The 22,219-nt window shown below is 45.4% G+C and overlaps 1 protein-coding gene across 1 annotated transcript; it reads left to right on the top strand.

The window, feature by feature from the left end:
- Positions 1–15,848: 15,848 nt before the first annotated feature.
- Positions 15,849–21,490, top strand: TWIST1 (twist family bHLH transcription factor 1). The gene is made up of 2 exons (XM_063303737.1): positions 15,849–16,917; positions 20,697–21,490. The coding sequence occupies exon 1, from the start codon at positions 15,915–15,917 to the stop codon at positions 16,881–16,883; it is 969 nt and encodes a 322-aa protein (XP_063159807.1). The 5' UTR covers positions 15,849–15,914; the 3' UTR covers positions 16,884–16,917; positions 20,697–21,490.
- The last annotated feature ends 729 nt before the right edge of the window (positions 21,491–22,219 follow it).

Here is a 22,219-nt window from a genome sequence, read left to right as displayed (position 1 = left end):
GCTGATATTTTAACCAAACCTCTTCCTGTACCAAGACACACAGAGTTGTCAGAGAAGATTGGTTTGCAACTTAATCTATAGTGTAAAAAGGGGAGTGTTGAGGTTTTCCTACTAACAGATTAAGACTGCTATATTATACCTAATCATTTGGCCAGGTGAAGGGGTTGTATTAGATTGTCTCCTCTCACGTGCTTCATGCAAATAGCCTGGGGGAGGGGAGGAATCCTGCCCGGACTTGTCTTTTCACTTCTTCTTTTTCTCTCTGCTGGAAATGTAGCTCAGCAAGGCTTGCTCCAAAGGCAGCTAAGTCCTTTAAATGTTTTGCTTTTGTTTTTGCTTTCTGTAAATAAATTATTTTTATAGAAATGCTTGGTGTGTGACTTTTTTGACCTCTCCTGGGCTAAAGGCTTTCCCAGCATCTGCAACAGCAGGTAAAGCCTGTTGCAAATAAGTCAGTATTAAACAAATTGTCACAGTTTGGTCCCCCCCCCCCATCTGCAGAAACAATTACTACAATTAGTAGTATGTTCCACCATTCATAGGATGCTCAGATGATCAAAACTCATAGATAATAGAAAGGCCTTGTGGCTAAAAGGATAACTTTTGATAGGATCAGTACGACACAAGGAAGTATGTGTTTGGAAAATGTGTGAGCTGGTGTGATAAAGATATTCTTTCCACATCTAACACGCAGACATGATAATCATGAAAGTACGAGATGTATCTTCATTAGATGAACTTACCAGATGGCTCTTCTTCCCCATTTCCTAAGGCCCAAACTGATCTGCTTGTGTGGTCCTTGGCTGTACTGGGTGTGGGTAGGGAGGGAGCTGGATTCAGCCCTGAGCTAGATGGAAATATTTCCATTTACCCTTAAGAGCATATGTGCCTACTGGGAAAACAAACGTCTGATCATTTTCACTCACACCAACTTTTGACTATTGCTGACTTTCAGGGGAAAATTGCTCTTATCTAGCCCTCTCCTTCCATAGGTTCCTCTCAGTTCCCAGACATTCATTCCCACCTATCCAGCAGCATCAGAACAACTTACCTGTTTGCTGCTAAAACTCATTTATTTGTTTATCTTTGTTTATATGGTTTATATGGCTGCTCATCTCACATCAATGACTTTTAACCAAGATATGCATAAATCTCAGCTTTCTATGGAAGAAGCTACTTGTATCCTGTACAGTGGTTTAAGTAAGTCCCTGATCCTGATGTCCTTTCCAAATAATAATTGTGTTTTCAAGTGTTAAATTATTTGTTGTTTTTCAGTTATTGCAAGGGACCAGGTCAATTTTAGCTCAAACAGAGCTATTTCAATAGAGATATTCTATTGCTGAGCACTCACACCTCTTTATGTGATACCTGGGAAAACACATTATCCCCACTCCATGCCACTGAAGAGCATTCTCCGATATTCTGCAGAATGATGGAGAAATGCAAGAAAAGCACACAGACACAACCCAATAGCATTCTTCGCTATATGGCAATAATTAAGTAAGCTCAAAAACAAGTTCAAAAATAAATTCTAAAGCACTATGAGAATGAGGTAGAAAAACAGAATTTAGGGGAAACTAGAGATTTTGTCCCAATATACTGTAACTCAGAGGTCTCAATAAACGTGACAGCATATTCCACTGTTTTATGTAGGATTTATATCCAGCAGTGTCTGCAATGGGGATCCAAAAACGTCAAGATGGCAGTCATGACCATGTGATCAAAGCCACCATTTTGACTTTTTTGTGCCTTTCCCCTGCAGACATTCCTGTTTACATTTGAAGTAGCATACATATACTTGTAAGCATTATAGCCAAACTTGGGCCTGGATTTTAACCAAATCTTGTACCTGCTCATCATTTTATAAAAAGGTATCAACATCATAATAATCTTTGTAAATCAATGCATGAGAGAATTACAAATGATATGACAGAATCTCCATAACCTCTTTAGATGCTATAATAAACTAAGTCTTATTCTTTGAATAATTCTGTCAGGACTCAAGTGAGAGCATTAATGTATTCAACTGTCAGAAATACTATTTTACATTCCAAATAATTCCATGGAGGTTTAAAGAGTTATTCAAGCCTGGCTTACAAGGGAGAGAGAAAAATATGCCTCAGACATGCTTCTACCAAAGTGTTATGTTGAGAAATATAGCTTGTTGTGGTTTACCAAACTGATAGCCTTGTTATGCTCTTCCTGAAAAAAAATCTTTAATTAAAAAGGGGTTCTCTGGGAAATTGTGTCCTCTTGTGGCCATTAGTAATACAGCATATTATCTTTCATGCCACCTGAACTATCGGATATCTCTAATGTAGTGAATCTAGAGTTAGAAAAGTTCATTTTTCTCCCTGGCAAAAGGAGATACCACCTGAATTTTTAAAAATAAATACAATCTTATATAATGCTTATATATTGGTTTATTTCCACTAAAAGGAAAGGTAGACAGACAGATAGACAGATAGAGGGATAGACAGATGGATAGACAGACAGACAGACAGACAAGAGAAAGCAATGGAACAGTTCTGTATGGAAAGGTACGTTACACTTATGTCGGTAATGAGCTTCTCAAATTTGGAATTTAGGATTTTGTGTATACAAAGATCAATTTTTGTTTCACTGAATGAGCAACCTGAAGGATAACCATATCAGTAGTTTGGGGGGGGGGGGGGGAAACCAGGAGTACTAGTTTTGTGGAATCATATTTACATGGGCTGAAGTACCATACATATGATTCCTCCATACCTGAGTCACATATGGACTCTAATGTGTGTCATGTGCATTTTGTTTGTATGAAACATGATGCCCTGAAATTCATCATCCCAATAAACAAGTAAATTGGATCTGCTTTGTGTGTTTGGAAAAAAAAAAGCTATGTAAGTAGAACAATTCAATCAAAGCCTTTTTACCTGCAAAAGATCAAGAATCTTAAACTCATAATTAAGATTTCCTTTGTTGTTGTTTATTCGTTTAGTCGCTTCCGACTCTTCGTGACTTCATGGACCAGCCCACGCCAGAGCTTCCTGTCGGTCGTCAACACCCCCAGCTCCCCCAGGGACGAGTCCGTCACCTCTAGAATATAAGATTTCCTTTATTATACTGCTAAAGTCTTTCTCCAATTCTTTGTTACCTGAATCCTCAACTTCATGTCCTTATAGTCACTTGTTTGATTATAACTCTGAGAATTTGAATTTAGTCTCTCTGAACCATTGGTATGCACAAAGTTTGTTTGTTTGGTTGCTTGCTTGTTTGTTTGTTTTTATTTGTTTGTTCTACTTTGCTGCTGAATCAGAACACAATTATTTTATTTATTTTACTTTATGTCTCAACTTTGCACTACTGCCCATCTCCCCCCAAGGAGGGACTCTGAGCGGTTTACAATGGCTTACAAACATTTAACAAAAACAATCATAATAGTTAAAATGTCCAGAGTGAATACAAATAAATTAAAGCAAATAACTAATCCAAGTTACAATAATACAATGTAAATTATACTAACAGTGGTAATGGAAAATAAATAAAACAAATTCATAACAAAACAAAATAATATAATATAAACAAATCAATAAAGTTATTCAAAGTAAAATAAATTAAAGGGAGATAAGAAATTATTTAGCCAAATGTTCTTTGGAAAAATTCCATTTTCAGTAGCTTCTGGAACATTAGAAGGTATGGAACAAGCTTTAATTCTAAGATGAGAAATTCCAGAAATAGTGCCTCCTGGCCTCCATTCCTCCTTGCTTTACAAAAATGGGGTATGACCTAATCCTTCTCCTGGAAAGAACACACAGAATTCAGGTAGGAGAAGGGGGTCTTGTAATACCTAGGCACCAAGCCACATATGACTTTATGGGTCAAAAGCAGCACCTTAAGTTGCCCCCAGAAGCCAACTGGTGACCAATGTAGAGCACACAGTACACCTGCCAATAACCAGGCTACTGCATTTTGGGTGATCTTCAAAGACAGTACCATACAGAGCACTCTATGGTAGCCCTATCAAGTTATTACGTGCATCTGTACTTTGCCGTCTATTAACTAGATTAGCAGAAGAAAATTACTTTTACAAAGGTAAGGAGACATAGTGTTGTAACTTCAATACTTAGGATAAGTCCCTTTGATCTAAGTACTGTGATGTATTCTGAATGAATGTGCATAGGATTGGACACTCTGTAGCTCACGATGAGCAACATAAAGACTCTCCCAATATTTCTAAAAACAGGTTTCCTTTTTAAATGAGTGCTAGGCTACATCTGCATTCTTAACATTTTAGGCTGATTTCTTTGTCATTACATAATCCATTTAGAATATCTTGGGGGTATATAAGTCAGCCTTCTATGACCACCCATGCTATCAAAAAGCCAAGCAAAGTGAAGATCCACCAAAAAGCCACTTGGCAGGGTTTTAATTCAATTGCCATGCATGAGGGGTTCTGCTTCAGCAGACAATTTTATCCTTAAGGCGGACTTCCAAGACTTGGCTGGATCTAGCCCTGGAAATCAATAAAGGAAAATACAACCCAGGTCAAACTGACCAAGGTCTAACTCACCTCATTTCATAGGCACAGCTGGTTATTACCTCATTTTATGGTCAAAGCCCACTAAGCACCCTTTCCCTTAAATATTCATCAGATTTTTTAAAAAGCATTTGATGTTGTGGATTTTTATATAGCTACTCTTCATTTTACACCATTGCTGAGAAAAATCTAGATGACTTCTTTAAAAGATTCTTCTTGAAAGAATGGATATCAGATTTTCTTTGTTGGAGATGTAAAAAATTTGAAGGTTTTTTGACCCATATGATATGGTCATGTTATCATCTGGTATCCTTTTGGAATGGTATTTTAAAGTATATAAGTAGATGTATTAGAAAATCTTTAAATGTTAAAGGTGTTGAATGTGATGTCAAATTATATTACCAGAGCTCTGACTGCTTATTGGGAATTATAGTTGTATTGAACATGGGGGATGGCTAAAAGAATCATATTGAGAAATCGGAAATTTATCTCAACAGATGTTAAGAAAAGAAATGGTGTTGCTTTGTACATTAATATTCAACTAAACCCAGAACTTGTATTAACTGATGAACATAGTAGATTTGTTGGAGCAGAAGTGGGGTTGGAAGTATGGTTTTGGGAATCTATGCCCCAAATGAAGCTAAAGTGACTTTTTATAAACAATTTATGCAGAGATTAATGGATTTTTCCTATGACAGCTGGTATTTGATGGGGGATTGGAATGGAGTGGGTTCCTCCACAACTGGACAGGACTTGACAAAAATATTAAAATTAAATGTGATCCCTGGGGATGGTAATGGCAACCCACCCCAGTATTCTTGCCGTGAAAACTAAATGGATCAGTACAACCAGAGATATGTCGGTATACCACCAGAAGATGAGGCCCCCAGGTCGGAAGATGGTCAAAATGCTACTGGAGAGGAACAAAGGATGAGTTCAACTAGCCCCAGATGTGATGACACAGCTAGCTTAAAGCCGAAAGGACGGCTAGTGGCCGACGGCGCTGGTGGTGAACAGAGAATCCGATGTTCTAAGGATCAACGCACCATTGGAACCTGGAATGTAAGATCTATGAGCCAGGGCAAATTGGATGTGGTTATTGGTGAGATGTCAAGATTAAAGATAGACATTTTGGGCGTCAGTGAACTGAAATGGACTGGAATGGGCCACTTCACATCAAATGACCACCAGATCTACTACTGTGGACAAGAGGACCACAGAAGAAATGGAGTAGCCTTCATAATTAATAGTAAAGTGGCTAAAGCAGTGCTTGGATACAATCCAAAAAATGATAGAATGATCTCAGTTCGAATTCAGGGCAAGCCATCCAACATCACAGTGATCCAAATATACGCCCCAACCACAGATGCTGAAGAAACTGAAGTAGAGCAGTTCTATGAGGATCTGCAGCACCTACTGGACAACACGCCTAAAAGAGATGTTATTTTCATCACAGGAGACTGGAATGCTAAGACGGGCAGTCAAATGACACCTGGAATTACAGGTAAGCATGGCCTGGGACAACAAAACAAAGCAGGACATAGGCTGATAGAATTTTGCCAAGACAACTCACTCTGCATAACAAACACTCTCTTCCAACAACCTAAGAGATGGCTTTATACATGGACTTCCCCAGATGGACAACACCGAAATCAGATTGACTACATCCTTTGCAGCCAAAGGATGCAGGTGGCTGACATCTATACAGTCGGTAAAAACAAGACCTAGAGCTGACTGTAGTTCAGATCACGAACTTCTTCTTGCACAATTTAGGATCAGACTAAAGAGATTAGGGAAGACCCACAGATCAGCTAGATATGAGCTCACTAATATTCCTAAGGAATATGCAGTGGAGGTGAAGAATCGATTTAAGGGACTGGACTTAGTAGATAGGGTCCCGGAAGAACTCTGGACAGAAGTTTGCAACATTGTTCAGGAGGCGGCAACAAAATACATCCCAAAGAAAGAGAAAATCAAGAAGGCAAAATGGCTGTCTGCTGAGACACTAGAAGTAGCCCAAGAAAGAAGGAAAGCAAAAGGCAACAGCGATAGGGGGAGATATGCCCAATTAAATGCAAAATTCCAGAGGCTAGCCAGCAGAGATAAGAAATTATTTTTAAACAAGCAATGCGCGGAAGTGGAAGAAGACTATAGAATAGGAAGGACAAGAGACCTCTTCCAGAAAATTAGAAACATTGAAGGTAAATTCCAGGCCAAAATGGGTATGATCAAAAACAAAGATGGCAAGGACCTAACAGAAGAAGAAGAGATCAAGAAAAGGTGGCAAGAATATACAGAAGACCTGTATAGGAAGGATAACAATATTGGGGATAGCTTTGACAGTATGGTCAGGGAGCTAGAGCCAGACATCCTGAAGAGTGAGGTTGAATGGGCCTTAAGAAGCATTGCTAATAACAAGGCAGCAGGAGACGACGGCATCCCAGCTGAACTGTTCAAAATCTTGCAAGATGATGCTGTCAAGGTAATGCATGCTATATGCCAGCAAATTTGGAAAACACAAGAATGGCCATCAGACTGGAAAAAATCAACTTATATCCCCATACCAAAAAAGGGGAACACTAAAGAATGTTCGAACTATCGAACAGTGGCACTTATTTCACATGCCAGTAAGGTAATGCTCAAGATCCTGCAAGGTAGACTTCAGCAGTTCATGGAGCGAGAATTGCCAGATGTACAAGCTGGGTTTAGAAAAGGCAGAGGAACTAGGAACCAAATTGCCAATATCCGCTGGATAATGGAAAAAGCCAGGGAGTTTCAGAAAAACATCTATTTCTGTTTTATTGACTATTCTAAAGCCTTTGACTGTGTGGACCATAACAAATTGTGGCAAGTTCTTAGTGGTATGGGGATACCAAGTCATCTTGTCTGCCTCTTGAGCAATCTGTATAACGATCAAGTAGCAACAGTAAGAACAGACCACAGAACAACAGACTGGTTTAAGATTGGGAAAGGAGTACGGCAGGGCTGTATATTCTCACCCTACCTATTCAACTTGTACACAGAACACATCATGCGACATGCTGGGCTTGAGGAATCCAAGGCTGGAGTTAAAATCGCTGGAAGAAACATTAACAATCTCAGATATGCAGATGATACCACTTTGATGGCTGAAAGCGAAGAGGAACTGGGGAGCCTTATGATGAAGGTGAAAGAAGAAAGTGCAAAAGCTGGCTTGCAGCTAAACCTCAAAAAAAACCAAGATTATGGCAACCAGCTTGATTGATAACTGGCAAATAGAGGGAGAAAATGTAGAAGCAGTGAGAGACTTTGTATTTTTAGGTGCGAAGATTACTGCAGATGCTGACTGTAGTCAGGAAATCAGAAGACGCTTAATCCTTGGGAGAAGAGCAATGACCAATCTCGATAAAATAGTTAAGAGCAGAGACATCACACTGACAACAAAGGTCTGCATAGTTAAAGCAATGGTGTGCCCCATAGTAACATATGGCTGCGAGAGCTGGACCATAAGGAAGGCTGAGCGAAGGAAGATAGATGCTTTTGAACTGTGGTGTTGGAGGAAAATTCTGAGAGTGCCTTGGACTGCAAGAAGATCAAACCAGTCCATCCTCCAGGAAATAAAGCCAGACTGCTCACTTGAGGGAATGATATTAAAGGCAAAACTGATATACTTTGGCCACATAATGAGAAGACAGGACACCCTGGAGAAGATGCTGATGCTAGGGAGAGTGGAGGGCAAAAGGAAGAGGGGCCGATCAAGGGCAAGGTGGATGGATGATATTCTAGAGGTGACAGACTCGTCCCTGGGGGAGCTGGGGGTGTTGACAACCGACAGGAAGCTCTGGCGTGGGCTGGCCCATGAAGTCATGAAGAGTCGGAAGCGACTGAACGAATAAACAACAACAACAAATTACCAAAAGTTTTTTTAAATTATTTGATAGACAATTTAGAGTTAGTTGATGTATGGAGACAGAAGAATGGTAGTATGTATACCTATTTTTCAGAAAGACACAGATCTTTTTCAAGAATAAATAAGATTTGGATTTCAAGAGACTTGGCTACCAAAATTTCTAAGGTAGAGACCAAGGACTTTCTCAGACCATAATCCTGTGAGTCTGGTCTATAAAAGAAAATCTAACTCTTTCAGATGGAGATTAAATGAAGTGTTGTTACAGAAAGATGAAATTGTTGAGGACTGTAAAAAGAAATTAAAATAATTTTTTTGAAAATAATCTAAATAAAGATACTGACACAAGAATGATTTGGGACACAAGTGTTCATGTTTTGCTGAGATCCAGACTAAGTAATTATTCCGCTCCAAAATAATATTATTTCAATTTGGACAACCAAATCAACAATAGCTTTTTAAAACTTAGTTGCTCTGAAGTATTGATGTGCTCAAAGAAATAGCAGGAGAAACACTTATAATTGGAAGTGGCACAGTTATGCTAACCTTTTTCTGAAAATCTCAAATTGATATTATTTCATCCTCACAACAATCCTACTGGGCAGCTTAAGCATGGAGAGATCATTGCTAGGCTCGATACCAGTCACCAAATGCACTAACCCAGGTTTTCTTTCAGCCAGCACTCTCACCATGGTTTTGCATTACCTCAAAGTAGCTTGCTTAGTTTGCTTTGAAAATATGCAAGCAATTATGCAGAGAATGACTTTTTTCTGAGGATGGGGGAGAGTTTTAAACAGCTCTATTGATATACTTTTTTGTACTTCTAAGACCCTGAGGTAAATTGTTCATTAGTTATAACACTTTCTTTGGTTCTGAGTGAGGGAAGGCACACTTCATTTTTGAAACAGCTGTCCTCAGGAGATTTATTGGGACACTAACACTACCTAAGGCTGCAGACCTGTGTGTGTGTCTGTGTGTGTGAGTGCATGCGCATGCGCATGCTCATGCGTGCACGCATGCACGCGCCTTCAAGTCAGTGGACTCCTGGCAACTGCCTGGACAAGTCTCTGCAGTCAGCAAGGTTTTTCAGAAGTGGTTTGCCTGCTTCTGAGAGGGCTGAGAGAAAGTGACTGGCCCAAAGTCACCCAGATGGCTTTGTGCCTAAGGTGGGACTAAATCTCCTGGTTTCTAACCTGGTGCCTTAACCACTACACCATTCTCTATCTACATACTAAGGAATTTTGAATGTATAGAGCTTACTTCTGATTAGCCATTCATAGAATTATATTGCAGATGGAACTTGCAGGTGCTTGCAAAATAGGATATAATGGGAATCTTGGCCCTCCAGATCTTGTTGGGCTTTAATTCCTATCATTTTTCATCACTAGCCAACAACACTTGGAGGATTACCGGACAGGTGTCCTGGATAGGAAGTTGGAAGCAAAGAATGGAAGATGACTGATGACTTCATTGCATGCCTTATAAATGTCAGGGTATTGTGTTTATGATGGGGAAAAATGAGCAATAGGTAGACTACACAGTGCCTATACTAGAAATAGGCAATCTCATACTTATGGACACTTCACTTAATGCCTGTCAACTCCATATGACTTAATTTTTCTTTCAAAAGAGTCTTGAAATAAAATAGTGAATAAATTGATGTTGCTATGCTATAAAACAAAGTGTCAGCCTGCAGTATTGGCTTTATTTACAAGAAACCCCTCATTCCACAGAGGCTCCATAGATTTTCTTAGAAAATAAAAAATAATATATTTTTTAAAAGCATCATAGTGCTTTGACGATATGCCTACCTGTCCAGGAAAAAGATAAAGGTAAACTTTCTCAGGTGGGATACTAGAGGAATGGCAGGCAACCACCTTACCTGTTTGCCTTCTGCTAGATAGGTGGGTGGTGATGGTCTTGACTCACCATGGTTGCCATTTTATGATGACATCCCTGACTTGCTCTCAAAATTTTAGGTGTGCTCACCATTCCCCAAAGTTTGGCTGTCTGTTGGTCCATTGCAACAAGGCTGTTCCTATTGTTTGTGAAGCACAATCCTGGGCCAGTTTATTTAGAAACAAAACTTCTAAAGTCAGGATTAACATAATCTATTTCAAGGCAGCACAAAACAGTTCATTGTTTACTGGTTGGTCATACCAGTGATAACAGCTGTGAAAAACACAAAATCCACATGAGAGATCTTTACAGAAAGAAATAAACATGCAAGTATCATAATCCTATCACAATCAAAGATGATTATGTATAATTCTAATCACTCTACTGCTGCTGAAGAGTTGCACATTCAGGACAAATGCAAAATATTGTATGGATTTGCTGTCCCAAGATGTTGTGATGGCTTTAAACATACTCACAGAGGGCTGTTTCCCCATTGCATGGCATAAACCAGCTCTGACCATCTTTTCTTTCCTCCCATGTCTTCTTGACATTGCCTTCTTCTCAGCCCTCAGTCCACCAGTCCATCAGCTTCAGATCCTTAGATGTACTGATGTTAAATAAATATCTTAAATTTATCTTAAAATACCTCAAGGTGTATATAGGGCAGTCTTTCTCATCCTCAGTGACTTTAAGATGTGTGGACTTCAACTCCCAGAATTCCCCAGCCAGCACCGGCTGGGGAATTCTGGGAGTTGAAGTCCACACGTCTTAAAGTCACTGAGGTTGAGAAACACTGATATAGAGTTTATCATTCATTACCTTGGAGGAAAGTTAGGTGACTGGAAACTTAGAGATAGGATAGGGATGGACAGTAGGAAAAACCAGTTTTGTAACCATGCTATTTTCTGCAAATCTAAGGATAGGTTGGAAACATGTTGTAAACTCAGTCATGGGGAAAGGTTCAGTGGCTACTGATCACGATGCCTATTTATTATTACCTCTGATATTAGTAGCAGTACTGTATGTCTTTTCTTAGGACACACATCCTGTGTATGTGTGTTGGGACTGTGCCTATCCACTCATCACTGGTTAATATGCACCTGGCTGGCTTAGGTTAAAAAAAATGTTCAATTAGAGGGATCTCTAGACTGATACCAGGGGTGCCCACAGGGTATAGTAAGTCAAGATGGCAGCCATGACAGTGTGATCATGACACACACACACAAAACAGGCACAGCTTTGATCTCACCATTGTGGCTGCCATTTTGACTTCTTTGGCTCCACCCTATGGACACTGCTGTCTGATACAACCCAGTTCTCCTGACTTTCTGATTTTAGGCTAGTGTTTTCAATTCAGGTTACAGTGGATCAGAACAGGATCCTAACAGGATCCTCTTTCCACACCATGCCCAGAATGTAGGTTTTATGCTCTCATTACTAACAGATTTTTAAAAGCTGGGGTGGGGGAGTGACATGTGTGAAAATCCTCCAAACAATATTGGAAATGGATGTTTTATTTCCCTACTAATCAGGAAAGCAAAATTCTTATGTTGCTTCCCCCCCCCCCTTTTTTTTTAAAGAATTATCCACTATGTTTAAGACAGTTGAAAACCCTTTCTAAAAAGACAGACCTCTTTTTGAGTTTAACTAGAGCTTTGCTTCAAAGAGGCTGGCAACTGTATGCAAGAGCAAGAAGGCAGGAGGAGGAGTGGGGAATATATATATATATATTCATATTATATTCATATTCATTGGCAGTACTTGAAGGGGTTATGTTTATGCCTTTTTCCAGCATCTGACTTGTGGCTTATTAAAAGCTCCATCTGATATATTTTGTGGGGTGGTTCTGTTAGATCAGAGTCGGTAAATTCCAGATAACGCAATCACTCTGACTGAAAGGGGAGGGGGTAAAGTTTGGGAAAGCAACAGCTCTGGAGTACTCAAACCACCCAACTGGAGATGCCAAGATGGAAATCAGATCCCTTGGCAAGTTCTGGGTAACCTCCTACAGCAAAACAGGAATGATGACTTCCCAGGTCAATTTCAGGGCTGAGCTGGGTCGCCCCGCAGCTCACCAGTGCTTATGTGGGCCTGGAAGATAAAGGCTGGTTACCCTTTGAGAGTCCGGTTTGGCCCATGGGAAGAGATCAGTTTCAGGGACTGAAGGGGAAAGTGTGCTTGAATAAGTAGCAGAGAATCCTCTCTTGTCCTTAGAAGATAAGCAAAAGTTCCAGACTATCAAGGCCTATTATCCCCTTAGAGCAGAAATTGGTCCTTAACTCCGTGATAGAATTAAGGACACCAAAGTTTTTGAGTTCAGCTCCTGGCATCTTCCAAGACAGCTGGGAAAGGCTCCTGTCTGAAATTCTTTGGTGATACCCACCCTGAACTAAGTCTGAGTCACCATAAACCTCTACTGTGTTGTGTAAGCCACAGTGACATTCAGGAAACTTAGCAGGATATATGAGCCAAGCAGCCCTTGCTTAAAATGACCCTTAACTGAATCCTTTTGGTCACTCCTTTTTTCAGCTTAACCTACCTCACAGGATTGTTGTGAGGCCAGTGAGGGGACGATTGCGCACCAAAACTTAAAGTAAGCAAGATCTAAATGCACGTTCAGTGTTATTTCCTTCCCATTTCATCTAGTCCCTCCCAAGATCAGGTTGTTCTTATGAGCATGCAAAAAACCCTTGGGAAATGCTCCTTCCTGCACGGATGAGAAGGCTCCAAAAGAAGGGCCCGCGTTTCCCCACCTCTTCGACCTCGTCCCGCGCCGCTCTGCCCGAATGCGCTGGGGAGTCCCCTTTCGCGGATCAGACGTCCCGCTCCTGTAAGGTTTTGGGGAACGTCTGAAGCGGGAAAGGGTCCTCGGAATCCGGATCTCCTGGGGTGGGTGTCACACACTGTTCTGGCCAAGGACGCTTTATAGTCGTCTTCTTGGAAATGAAAAGAGGCTGAAGAGGTAAAGCCGCAAAGAAGACGCCGGTTGAGCGCGACGGCGGGTTTAAAGCGGAGGAGCCGCGGGAAACGGTTAAGCGCTGTCCCCTGCATTACCCTCTCCCGGCGCTGCTTTTTACTAGAAAAACGAGTACAAAGTCGCCGAACTTTGGCTACGTTCAACTAGGCCTAAACAGGTTTTCTTCAACCTGCTGCCCCCTAGACCTGTCACCTGCCCTAAATCAAAGGAGGACACTGGAGGAGGGGGAGGGGGGCGTCCAAAGACGTCTCCCTCCGTTACTACATCCGACCTCGCTGTTTGTATCAACTTCTGGTTTACGTGGACCTCATTCCCAGTCGCCCGAGTCTTTGGCCCGTTTAAGAAGACTTCGATCCAATAGCAGCGGACGCTGGGTCCTGTAGTTCAGCATCACTTGGAGGGCGACAAGCCCCTCTGCCCCCAACGCGGCTACCAGAAAGTTCTCCTCGCCCTTCAAGAGATGCGGGCCACGAGGATTTTTCTCAGGTCTTGGAGCAGCGCCGTGGTTGCTCTACAAAGCTCACCTCGCTGCTTCAGTCCGATCTGATTGATTTCCTTGCAAAAGACAAGGCAGCGGCCGCGGGGCGGAGACGGGGGCCGGCGGGAGCTGCGCCTTTAGTTCCGGGCACCCAACCAGCCGGTCTTGGAAAACCAACGAAATTTTTACAAGGAACCGGATTCTCTAGCGTTTTCTTTTTAAGGCGACAGACTTTCTCCCTTCCCCCCCCCGCCCCCGCCCCCCCAAATCTCTGTGCATTGCAGAGTAAAAGGTTTGGAGTTTTAGGAAGACAGAATAATAAGAGCACCACCAGGCTGGTTTTGTTTTTCGTGATTTTTTGTGTCGTGCTTGTTACTGTATTTGTCTATCGAAGGACGCAGAGGATTGGGTGCTCTCGGTGACTGGAAGTATCCTCTTCTAACGATCTGCAGCACACCGCGGTCTCCCTCTTTAGCGCAACGTGATTGATAAGTCAACCTAGAGGCTAAGGTACTTGAGAAACCGGGCAAATACCGCCGCGACCAGAAAGATGGCAAAGCTTATACTGCAGGCAGCAGAACACCTTTTAAACCCCCAGGCTATTTGCCTAACAGAGGAGTCCTGGTCCAATTTATTTTGGGGAGGAGAGAACGCGCCGTCCTTCCGCTGTGGAAGGATGCAGCCCAAACAGCACCTAAATGCTAAGGCTACCTCGAGTTCGTGGATACTCCGGGACACGTTCAGAAAAGGCGCGTTTCCTCCCGGGCGAGTTCAGAAGCAAGAACGTTGCAGGATTTCTTCAGTCCCTCTTGTGTTGCTTGCCGGCTGGCGAGGAGCGATTGCCTTTTTTTGTGGGGGGCGGGGGGAGTCTTCCTAAGGAACGTCGCATCTGCCGAGAATAAACTGGGATCCCTGCCTTAGAAGTCAGCAAACGAAGCCAGACGGCACCCTAATCCTGATTTCTGACAGATCGGAAGACGGAATCTCTCTCTCCTTCCCCCTCCCCCAACCCCCCCCCCCCCATGACATCAGACAGCCGCTGACCCGGCGTCCAAGAACTGCGTGGGATCAACGCTTTGGGCGGGCTGCTCGAAGAGGGCACGTAGGCACTTGGGGAAGCCAGCTGGGCTGAGGGGCCATGCCTGGAAAGCACACCTTGTCGCCTCCAAGCTGCCAACGGGACGTTGGTGACCGAGGCCTCGCGATCGACTTCCCCGAGCCGCGGCTGGTGAGATCCAGTCAGATCCTGTCCACGTAGCTCGATCTCTCAGGCACTAGAACTGGCTCCCTGGGATGTAACAAGGCCCGAGATTTTTTCACATTGTGGACGTGAAATTATCACCTCTTCGATATTCTTGGAATTCACCCCTAACAGAAGCGGAACCCCTCTCCCAACACCCAGCTCACACCCAGTTGTAATTAGGGGCTCAAGTGGATTGGGGTTTCTATTACACCGTTCTTGCTGGACTCTCTGGGATCTACAGATACAAGGACTCTACTCGGAAGTAAAACTTGTGGTTATCCCTTGATTTCAATGCGGGAAACTGCGTCTACTTAGGATCGCAGCTTAACTTTTTCGAAAACTTTGACGGTCAGGCGACTAACGGAATTGGTTAGGTTGTGGTGAGGCTCCTGCCTCAAGATGCACCTCAAACCCAAGGGCTAGACAGTATCTTCTCCAGAACTTGCTGGCCAGTGAAGGCAACCGATTCCGACGACCCTAAATCGATCCGCACACGCGCATTCAGATAAGAATGACTCGGAAGTAAACCTTGCGACATAAATCGGCCCTCCTTCCAAGCAGCTGATGGTGGGATGGAGCACAATGCCTATTGATTCGACGGAGCTGAGATGGCTTTCAAGGAAGTGCTTAAGCGGATCGCCTCGGAAGAAAAAAGTTTGCGGATCCCAGGAGAGATGAGCGGAGGAATCGGGGTTCTCATAGCCCGTTTCTTCCAAACCCTTCAGACGCTAGTGTGCTTGGGAGGGGGAGGGAGTATCTGCCGTAGTCCTGCAGCCACTGGAAGCAGCCGGCGGCTTGGGGAAGGGGCTCCCTCCGATCTCTGGCTAACGGTCTGGGAAAGGCAGCGGAGGGGAGGGGGAAGCGGAAACTTTCGTCTCAGACTCGGCAAAGTCCCTCCTTCTCCACGTCAAGCCAATGACACCGCTGCCCCCGAACTTTCCGCCAGCAGGAGCTATAAGAGCGTCCCAGGCTGCAACTTTCGCCCAACTCCCAGCCAGCTCCGAGGAGCCCTCGGGAGGGGAGCTGACAGCGCCAGAAAGAGATTCCCCCTCCTTCGCTGCCTCTCTTTCGGCTCCCCATGGCCTCCACCCTCCCACCCAACTAAGGTCCTCCCCACCCACCCCTGATCTCCGCATTACTGCCGTCCTCCTCTTCTTCTCCTCTCGCAGGCCAAGGATCCAGCCGGGGGGAGCTGGCTGGCTAGGCTTCTCCCCCGCCCCCTCGCCCCCTCCAAAGGGCCGATCGGTGCGCCGCGGGTTGGCCCCCGAGATGATGCAGCAGCAGGACGACTCCAACTCTCCAGTCTCGCCCGCCGACGACAGCCTGAGCAACAGCGAGGAGGAGCCCGATCGCCAACAGCAGCAGCAGCTCCAGGGCGCCGGCAAGCGAGGGGGACGCAAGAGGCGCTCGAGCCGTAGGGCAGCCGCAGGAGGCGGCGGGGGCGGCGCCGGCGGGGGCAGCGGAGCGGCCGGCGGGGGGCTCGGCTCTGCGGAGGAGCCGTGCAGCCCGGCGCAAGGCAAAAGAGGAAAGAAATCGGGCAGCGGCGGGGGCAGCAGCAGCGGCGGGGGCAGCCCGCAGTCCTACGAGGAGCTTCAGACGCAGCGGGTGATGGCCAACGTCCGCGAGCGGCAGCGCACGCAGTCGCTGAACGAAGCCTTCGCGGCGCTGCGTAAGATCATTCCGACGCTGCCGTCGGACAAGCTGAGCAAGATCCAGACGCTCAAGCTGGCCGCCCGCTACATCGACTTCCTCTACCAGGTTCTTCAGAGCGACGAGCTCGACTCCAAGATGGCCAGCTGCAGCTATGTGGCCCACGAGCGCCTCAGCTACGCCTTCTCCGTTTGGCGCATGGAAGGTGCCTGGTCCATGTCCGCCTCCCACTAGCGTCCTGCGCAGCCTGGCGCGCCCGGAGACTTAGGTAAGAGCGCAGGGCTTGGCGGAGCGGGACTGGGCTAAGGGGCCGTCGGGCCCTCGTGGGGAGGCCGCCTAGGGCCCTCCGAGGGACTGGCTGTCGGAGACAGTGCCGCGAGCGCGCCGCCCGGGATCTCCTGCCTGGAAATCTCAGGAATTCAAAGGGCCTCGGAAAACAATTGGCTCCTTCTGCGAAGGGACCTGGCCAAGCCTCCGCGAGGACTCGACTTTTCCTTCCCTCGCCGGGGTCCTCGATCTTGGAGACCCTCGATTTCCAGAGCACGCAGAAATAAGGAGGGGGGGGCTCTTTCTCAGAGAGGCAGGGACGCCGAGAGGAACCCCTGCAACTTCAGAGAAGCTTGAGATCGCGGCCTCAATCCTCTCCTGGCGAGTCCCTCTGGGCACCAGCCTAGCCTAGCCCCTTCTCGGGCAGTGCCACTGAGGGGTGGGGAGTAGCCGGGCGACACCTCCCGCTTCGAGGAAAGCGAGCTGAAGACCTTACCAGCCCCCTTTAGCCGCCCTGCTTCCCGTGGCAAAGAAGCTGAGGACCAGGAGAGCTAATCCTTGAGCAAGCCTTGTCCCAGAGGTGCTTTCAGACGTATGTAGGTTATTTCCCCAAGCTCAAGCACTCATCTCGTTTCATTCCACACACGTGCCTGTCCCACCCTCGCCCACTGGATCTTCCTCCTACATATTCCAAAGTTGTTCTTGATTTTAACGGGAGCTCTCAGCCCTTTGCCTTTGAAGTAAATCTTGTAGAAATTCAGGCATGGGAGGAAGCTTTCTTTAAAATGCAGCTGTTAGGCCCCCCTCCCAAGCACAACCTCTCCCCGTTCTACATTCTTTGCCGTTCAGAGGTGATCACTTTTATTGGAAGATGTTCTCTCCACTTGAGCTATTTCAGGGCTTCTACCCCGAGGTTTCCCCTTGGAAGCAGCATCTACTTGAAAGAAAATAAGCTTCCCTTGCCATTTTTTCCCAGAACATTTACACACATCCAAACACATTTTCTTGCACACCTCCTTGCTTGGTTCACTGTCGAATCCACCAGTTCGTGTAAGTGAACTGCGTGGAAGAATCTCTTTCCCAAATTCTCCTGGGGCTGTGTGACATTAGGAATGTTTCTTCCAGGTCCCACTAGCACTTTGTGGACTTTCCACACACGTTCCCAATAACGTGAAGGAAGGGACAGTTGTAACAGGCTGAGTACTTGGTTGCACATTTCTTTCTTGCTCTCTCTGCCCCTCTCGCGAGAAAATCGAAAATCACGATATGGGCTCCGCTTACCGAAATTTGGGTGGAGGTTGCAGAGGCCAAGCTAAAAGTCTTGCTTGCTAGACTTCATTGGCTAAACGTAACTCCAAAGCATAACTTTATCCAGTAAAGCCAGTTGTATAACCAAAGGCCTATTAGTTATATCTAGAACTGCCATCCAGGGAGTCCTTGCGTAGGAACTTCCTCTGGCATCACAAAACTTGAAACAAAACAAAACATTTTAGAAGCAATCCCATAAGCAAGAATTACTCTCCATAGTTTGCTTTGGATTATAGCTGGAAAAGGCCCATGACTTCAGTGGGAATGCAGTCAGGATCCTATGCAGGCCAGCTAGGAAGTAAGTCACCCAATGTTAGATGACCTTCACTTGTAGTATTTGCCTGAACTTGCCATGGAAATGTGCACTGATGGCACTAATAGCCTGAATCCTAAATAGTTGTGTTTTTTGTAAGCTTTAGTTTTTACCTTAACACTTTTTTCACACTTTCCTGCTAGAAAATTCCATTGGGATCTTGTATCCCAGTTCATAAAGCATACATGGGATCAGATGGTTAAATCTGTTAGTTTGGAACTAAGGGAAATCTCTTTCGTTTAATGGCACCTGGAGCCTTATTTCTGCAGTCAAGCTCTTTTGGCTATGAACAGCTTTATTCACCTGCATAAAAATTGCAGGATACCTGAATAAGGCTATGAACCTTTTTTAAAAAAACGAATTGTCACTTTTTGGGCCATGCATTGGTAAGCAAACACACATTCTTTGCCCTCAAGTTGCAGACCCAGAGATTAAACTCCATTACATACTCCCGAGTAAATGAACATAGAATTATCTTGTAACAGTGCATTCATTTGTTCCAAGGCAAGGTACACTATTTTGTTGGGACTAACTTGTACCTAAAAGTCTACCTACTCCCACTTGTAGCTTGTGTGAGTAGAAGCATATGATCCTTGTCCTACTGAACACAAGTCTTACTCCCAGGTAAGATGGTGCCCATACTGCAGCTTACCACTGCTGACTCAGGGCCTAACTTTTGAATCAGGCCTGGGTGTAAAAAGAGCAAGCACATGGAAACACCACTTTGAAGGTTAAAGGTTGTAGGGAAGGTTGGCTTGGAGAGAGAGAAGAAAAAGGGCCTCAAGTTTGATCCTGGGCCTGTTTACTCAGAAGTCCTACTGAGTCCAATTCTTCACGCACAGGAGTGTAGCTTTGGGTGCAGCCTTAGGCCCACGTAAAAATCAGCTCTATCTACCCAGTAAACATGCATTCTTTGTGAGGAAGCCCCATCAACTGATGGGAGGATCAACTGGAAAAAGCCCTGTAGGCAGCCTGAAATCCTTTTCCTATAAGCTCTTCTCTGAGGCACTTTGGGCTCATGTCCGAGTAAACCTGATCAGGTTCAAGGCACTAGGCCAGCTTTTCCCCAGTTGCTCCCTTTCCCCATCAGCCAGTGCCCCATTTGGCTGGGCTGAGGGGTCTTGAAGTCCAAGGCGTCCCAAAGGCGCCGGATTGGGGGAAGGAGGCACCAGCCCGTCCCTCTCTTGGTCCTCTTTAGCTCACCCCTCCTCCCCGGACTTCACCAACTGCAGCCTGGGAGGCTGAATTGGAGGGGCTCTGGAGAATCGAGCGGAGAACTTGGCCGGCCGGGAGAGAGGAGAGGCAGGAATGGAGGAGGCTAGCCTTCCCTGGGAAGGGATGGGGGGCGGTAGGAGGTGGCCACTTCAGCAGACCTTCCATCGATGGGAAGAGCTGGCTAAATGCCGGCCTGCGCTCGGCCAAGTTGTGCGGGGAGCGGGGAGCGGGGCCCTGAGCTTGCGCGCCCGTCCGGGCGGAACGCGGACCAACGAGCCGGTTCCAAAGCTTCGGTGGTTGCATGAGATGGACGTGTGTAACTGTACAATTCTGCGCCCGACGTGTTCTTTCTCAGATTTCTTGGGCCCAGTGCTCGGTCCAGGATGCCAACGGGCCAGCTCACTTCGGCTCGGATTATTTTCACTCCCCCTACCCCCACTCCGTCCCCACAATACGCTAGATTGCAAGCGTGGCTGGCTTCCCACAAGGCGACTGGGTTGCTCAAGGATCCCAGGTTCCCGAAACAGACTTCCTTGGAAGCAAGTTACCCCGAAAGGCAGCGGGGATTTATTTACGGGAGGGTTTAGTGAAGCTCCAGGAGGATAATGTATCCTCCATTTACTAGATTTCGCCGAGATAGATCTCCGTGACGCTTCCTTCGGCGCGTTTCCTGATTTCATGCCTTGCCAATGCTCCTTTCCCCCGCCTTCCTTTGTGCTTTAATTCCCCCCTGCGCGCGCGCGCGCGCACTCACACCCGCACGCAGCCCTGCAAACTTGCTTGAACCGAACAGAGCCGAAGTTCTGGAGGGTCGCGAAAAGAAGCTTTTTCTTTTCGTTTCGCCGTCTCTTTCTAAGCGAGTTAATGTTTCTTTTTTTTGTAACTGTTTCATCCCTTCTCCCCCTCCCCTTCTCTCTCTCTCTCTCTCTCTTTTTTCCTCCCAGATGACATTGTTCTCAAAGGGAAGGAGAGAAAATGGACAATCTAGAGACTCTGCACTTGGATTCGCCCTCACTCCACCTCCTGGGGTTATTCCTCCCCCTTCTCAGACAATAGCACGCCAAGGATTTTCTTGGAAATGTAGACGCGTTCTTGGCCCAGGTTGCAAAGAGCAGGGCGTGGGGAGAGCAATTGAGGCAAGAGTCCTAGAGCCCCTCGGACGGTGAGGTGGCCGATCCAGAGCGAAGGCTGGATGGTCTACCAAACATCTCTGCATTCTGATCGAAATCTGAACCGGCTCCCCCCTCCCGCCCCCCCCCCATTTTGACGAAGAATGTTGGACATTTTCCCCTACTTCCTCTCCCCTCTTTCTGCATGCATGCATTCCCAAGAGAGCTTATGAGCCACTCATGAAAGGAAATACGTTACTGGAGTCCCCCACCCTTCTTTTTTGAACAGATCTGATGGCAACGAAACCCCGTTTTTAAAGGAGCGAGAAAGGAAAGGCCCCCCATCCACCGCCCCAAAAAGGTTTCGGCAGCAGAACCTTACTGGCTCAAACTCTCACACGAAAACCTTTCAGGTTCTTTTAGTTTTGCTTTGTTTTGGAATTCTTCCTGGAAAAAAAATAATAAAAAAGGGAGGTGGGGGGCAAAAATGAAACATTCTATTTATTTATTGATGACCCATGTTAAAATGCAAATAGATCCGGTGTCTAAATGCATTCCTATTTTTATGATTGTTTTGTAAATATCATTGTATATTTTTACTGCAATAAATAAATTGAAATGTTAAAGAACGTTAACAGTTTGATCTGTACCGAGGAAAATAGAGTTGAAACTCAAGGTAAATAAAACTGGAGCGGATCGATCTGGAGTTACCCAGAAGCGTAGGGGGTAAGGGTCGGACAGAGGGGGGAATATAAACAAATGGGAGAAAAAATGCAAATAAACCAGCTACCGACAGACACAAGATTGTTAATTATTGAGACAGCTTTATGATTCTATTTGTGGGTTTGCTGGACTTCAGATTTTAACCCTCCTTCAATCAAAACAGCCAAGCGCTTGACCCGTTCAAAAGCAGTGAAATGGTGTGGGGTTCTCCCCTTCATTCTCTTAATGAATGGCCATTGTCCTCTTGCTCTTGCTGCCTTGGGTTCAAAATCGGCCTTACGTTTTTTTCTGCGGTGCTAAATAAATGGAACATCCGCAATCACACCTCAGGTGCGTGCCAGTTTTTGTTTTTTGCAGACGACAGCAAAGGAACGGTTGGGTTTACTCTGAAGGACACTTAAGAGCCCCGTTGATTTTATACTAGCACTTAACCAGGGTGGGCACCGTGGCTTTCGAAGCAATTGGGGAAATGATTGTCTCTTTTGTAGCTTTAGAACGTTTACATCATCCAGCCTTCGAACTGGTACCCTCCGAAGGTGATGAGTGCAGCTCCCATCATGCCCAGCCAGTACAAAGGTGGCTTAGACGTGATGGGAGTCAGAATCCAACTACATCTGGAAAGCGTCAGGGCAGAG

This window comes from Candoia aspera, chromosome 4 (assembly GCF_035149785.1).
Source record: "Candoia aspera isolate rCanAsp1 chromosome 4, rCanAsp1.hap2, whole genome shotgun sequence".
In the NCBI taxonomy this organism is placed as follows: domain Eukaryota; kingdom Metazoa; phylum Chordata; class Lepidosauria; order Squamata; family Boidae; genus Candoia; species Candoia aspera.
This window is presented reverse-complemented; position numbering and strand designations above follow the sequence as displayed.

What these genes read in the sequence shown, in the direction of transcription:
- TWIST1 (XM_063303737.1), top strand. Translation starts at nt 15,915, where the DNA reads ATGACACCGCTGCCCCCGAACTTTCCGCCAGCAGGAGCTATAAGAGCG.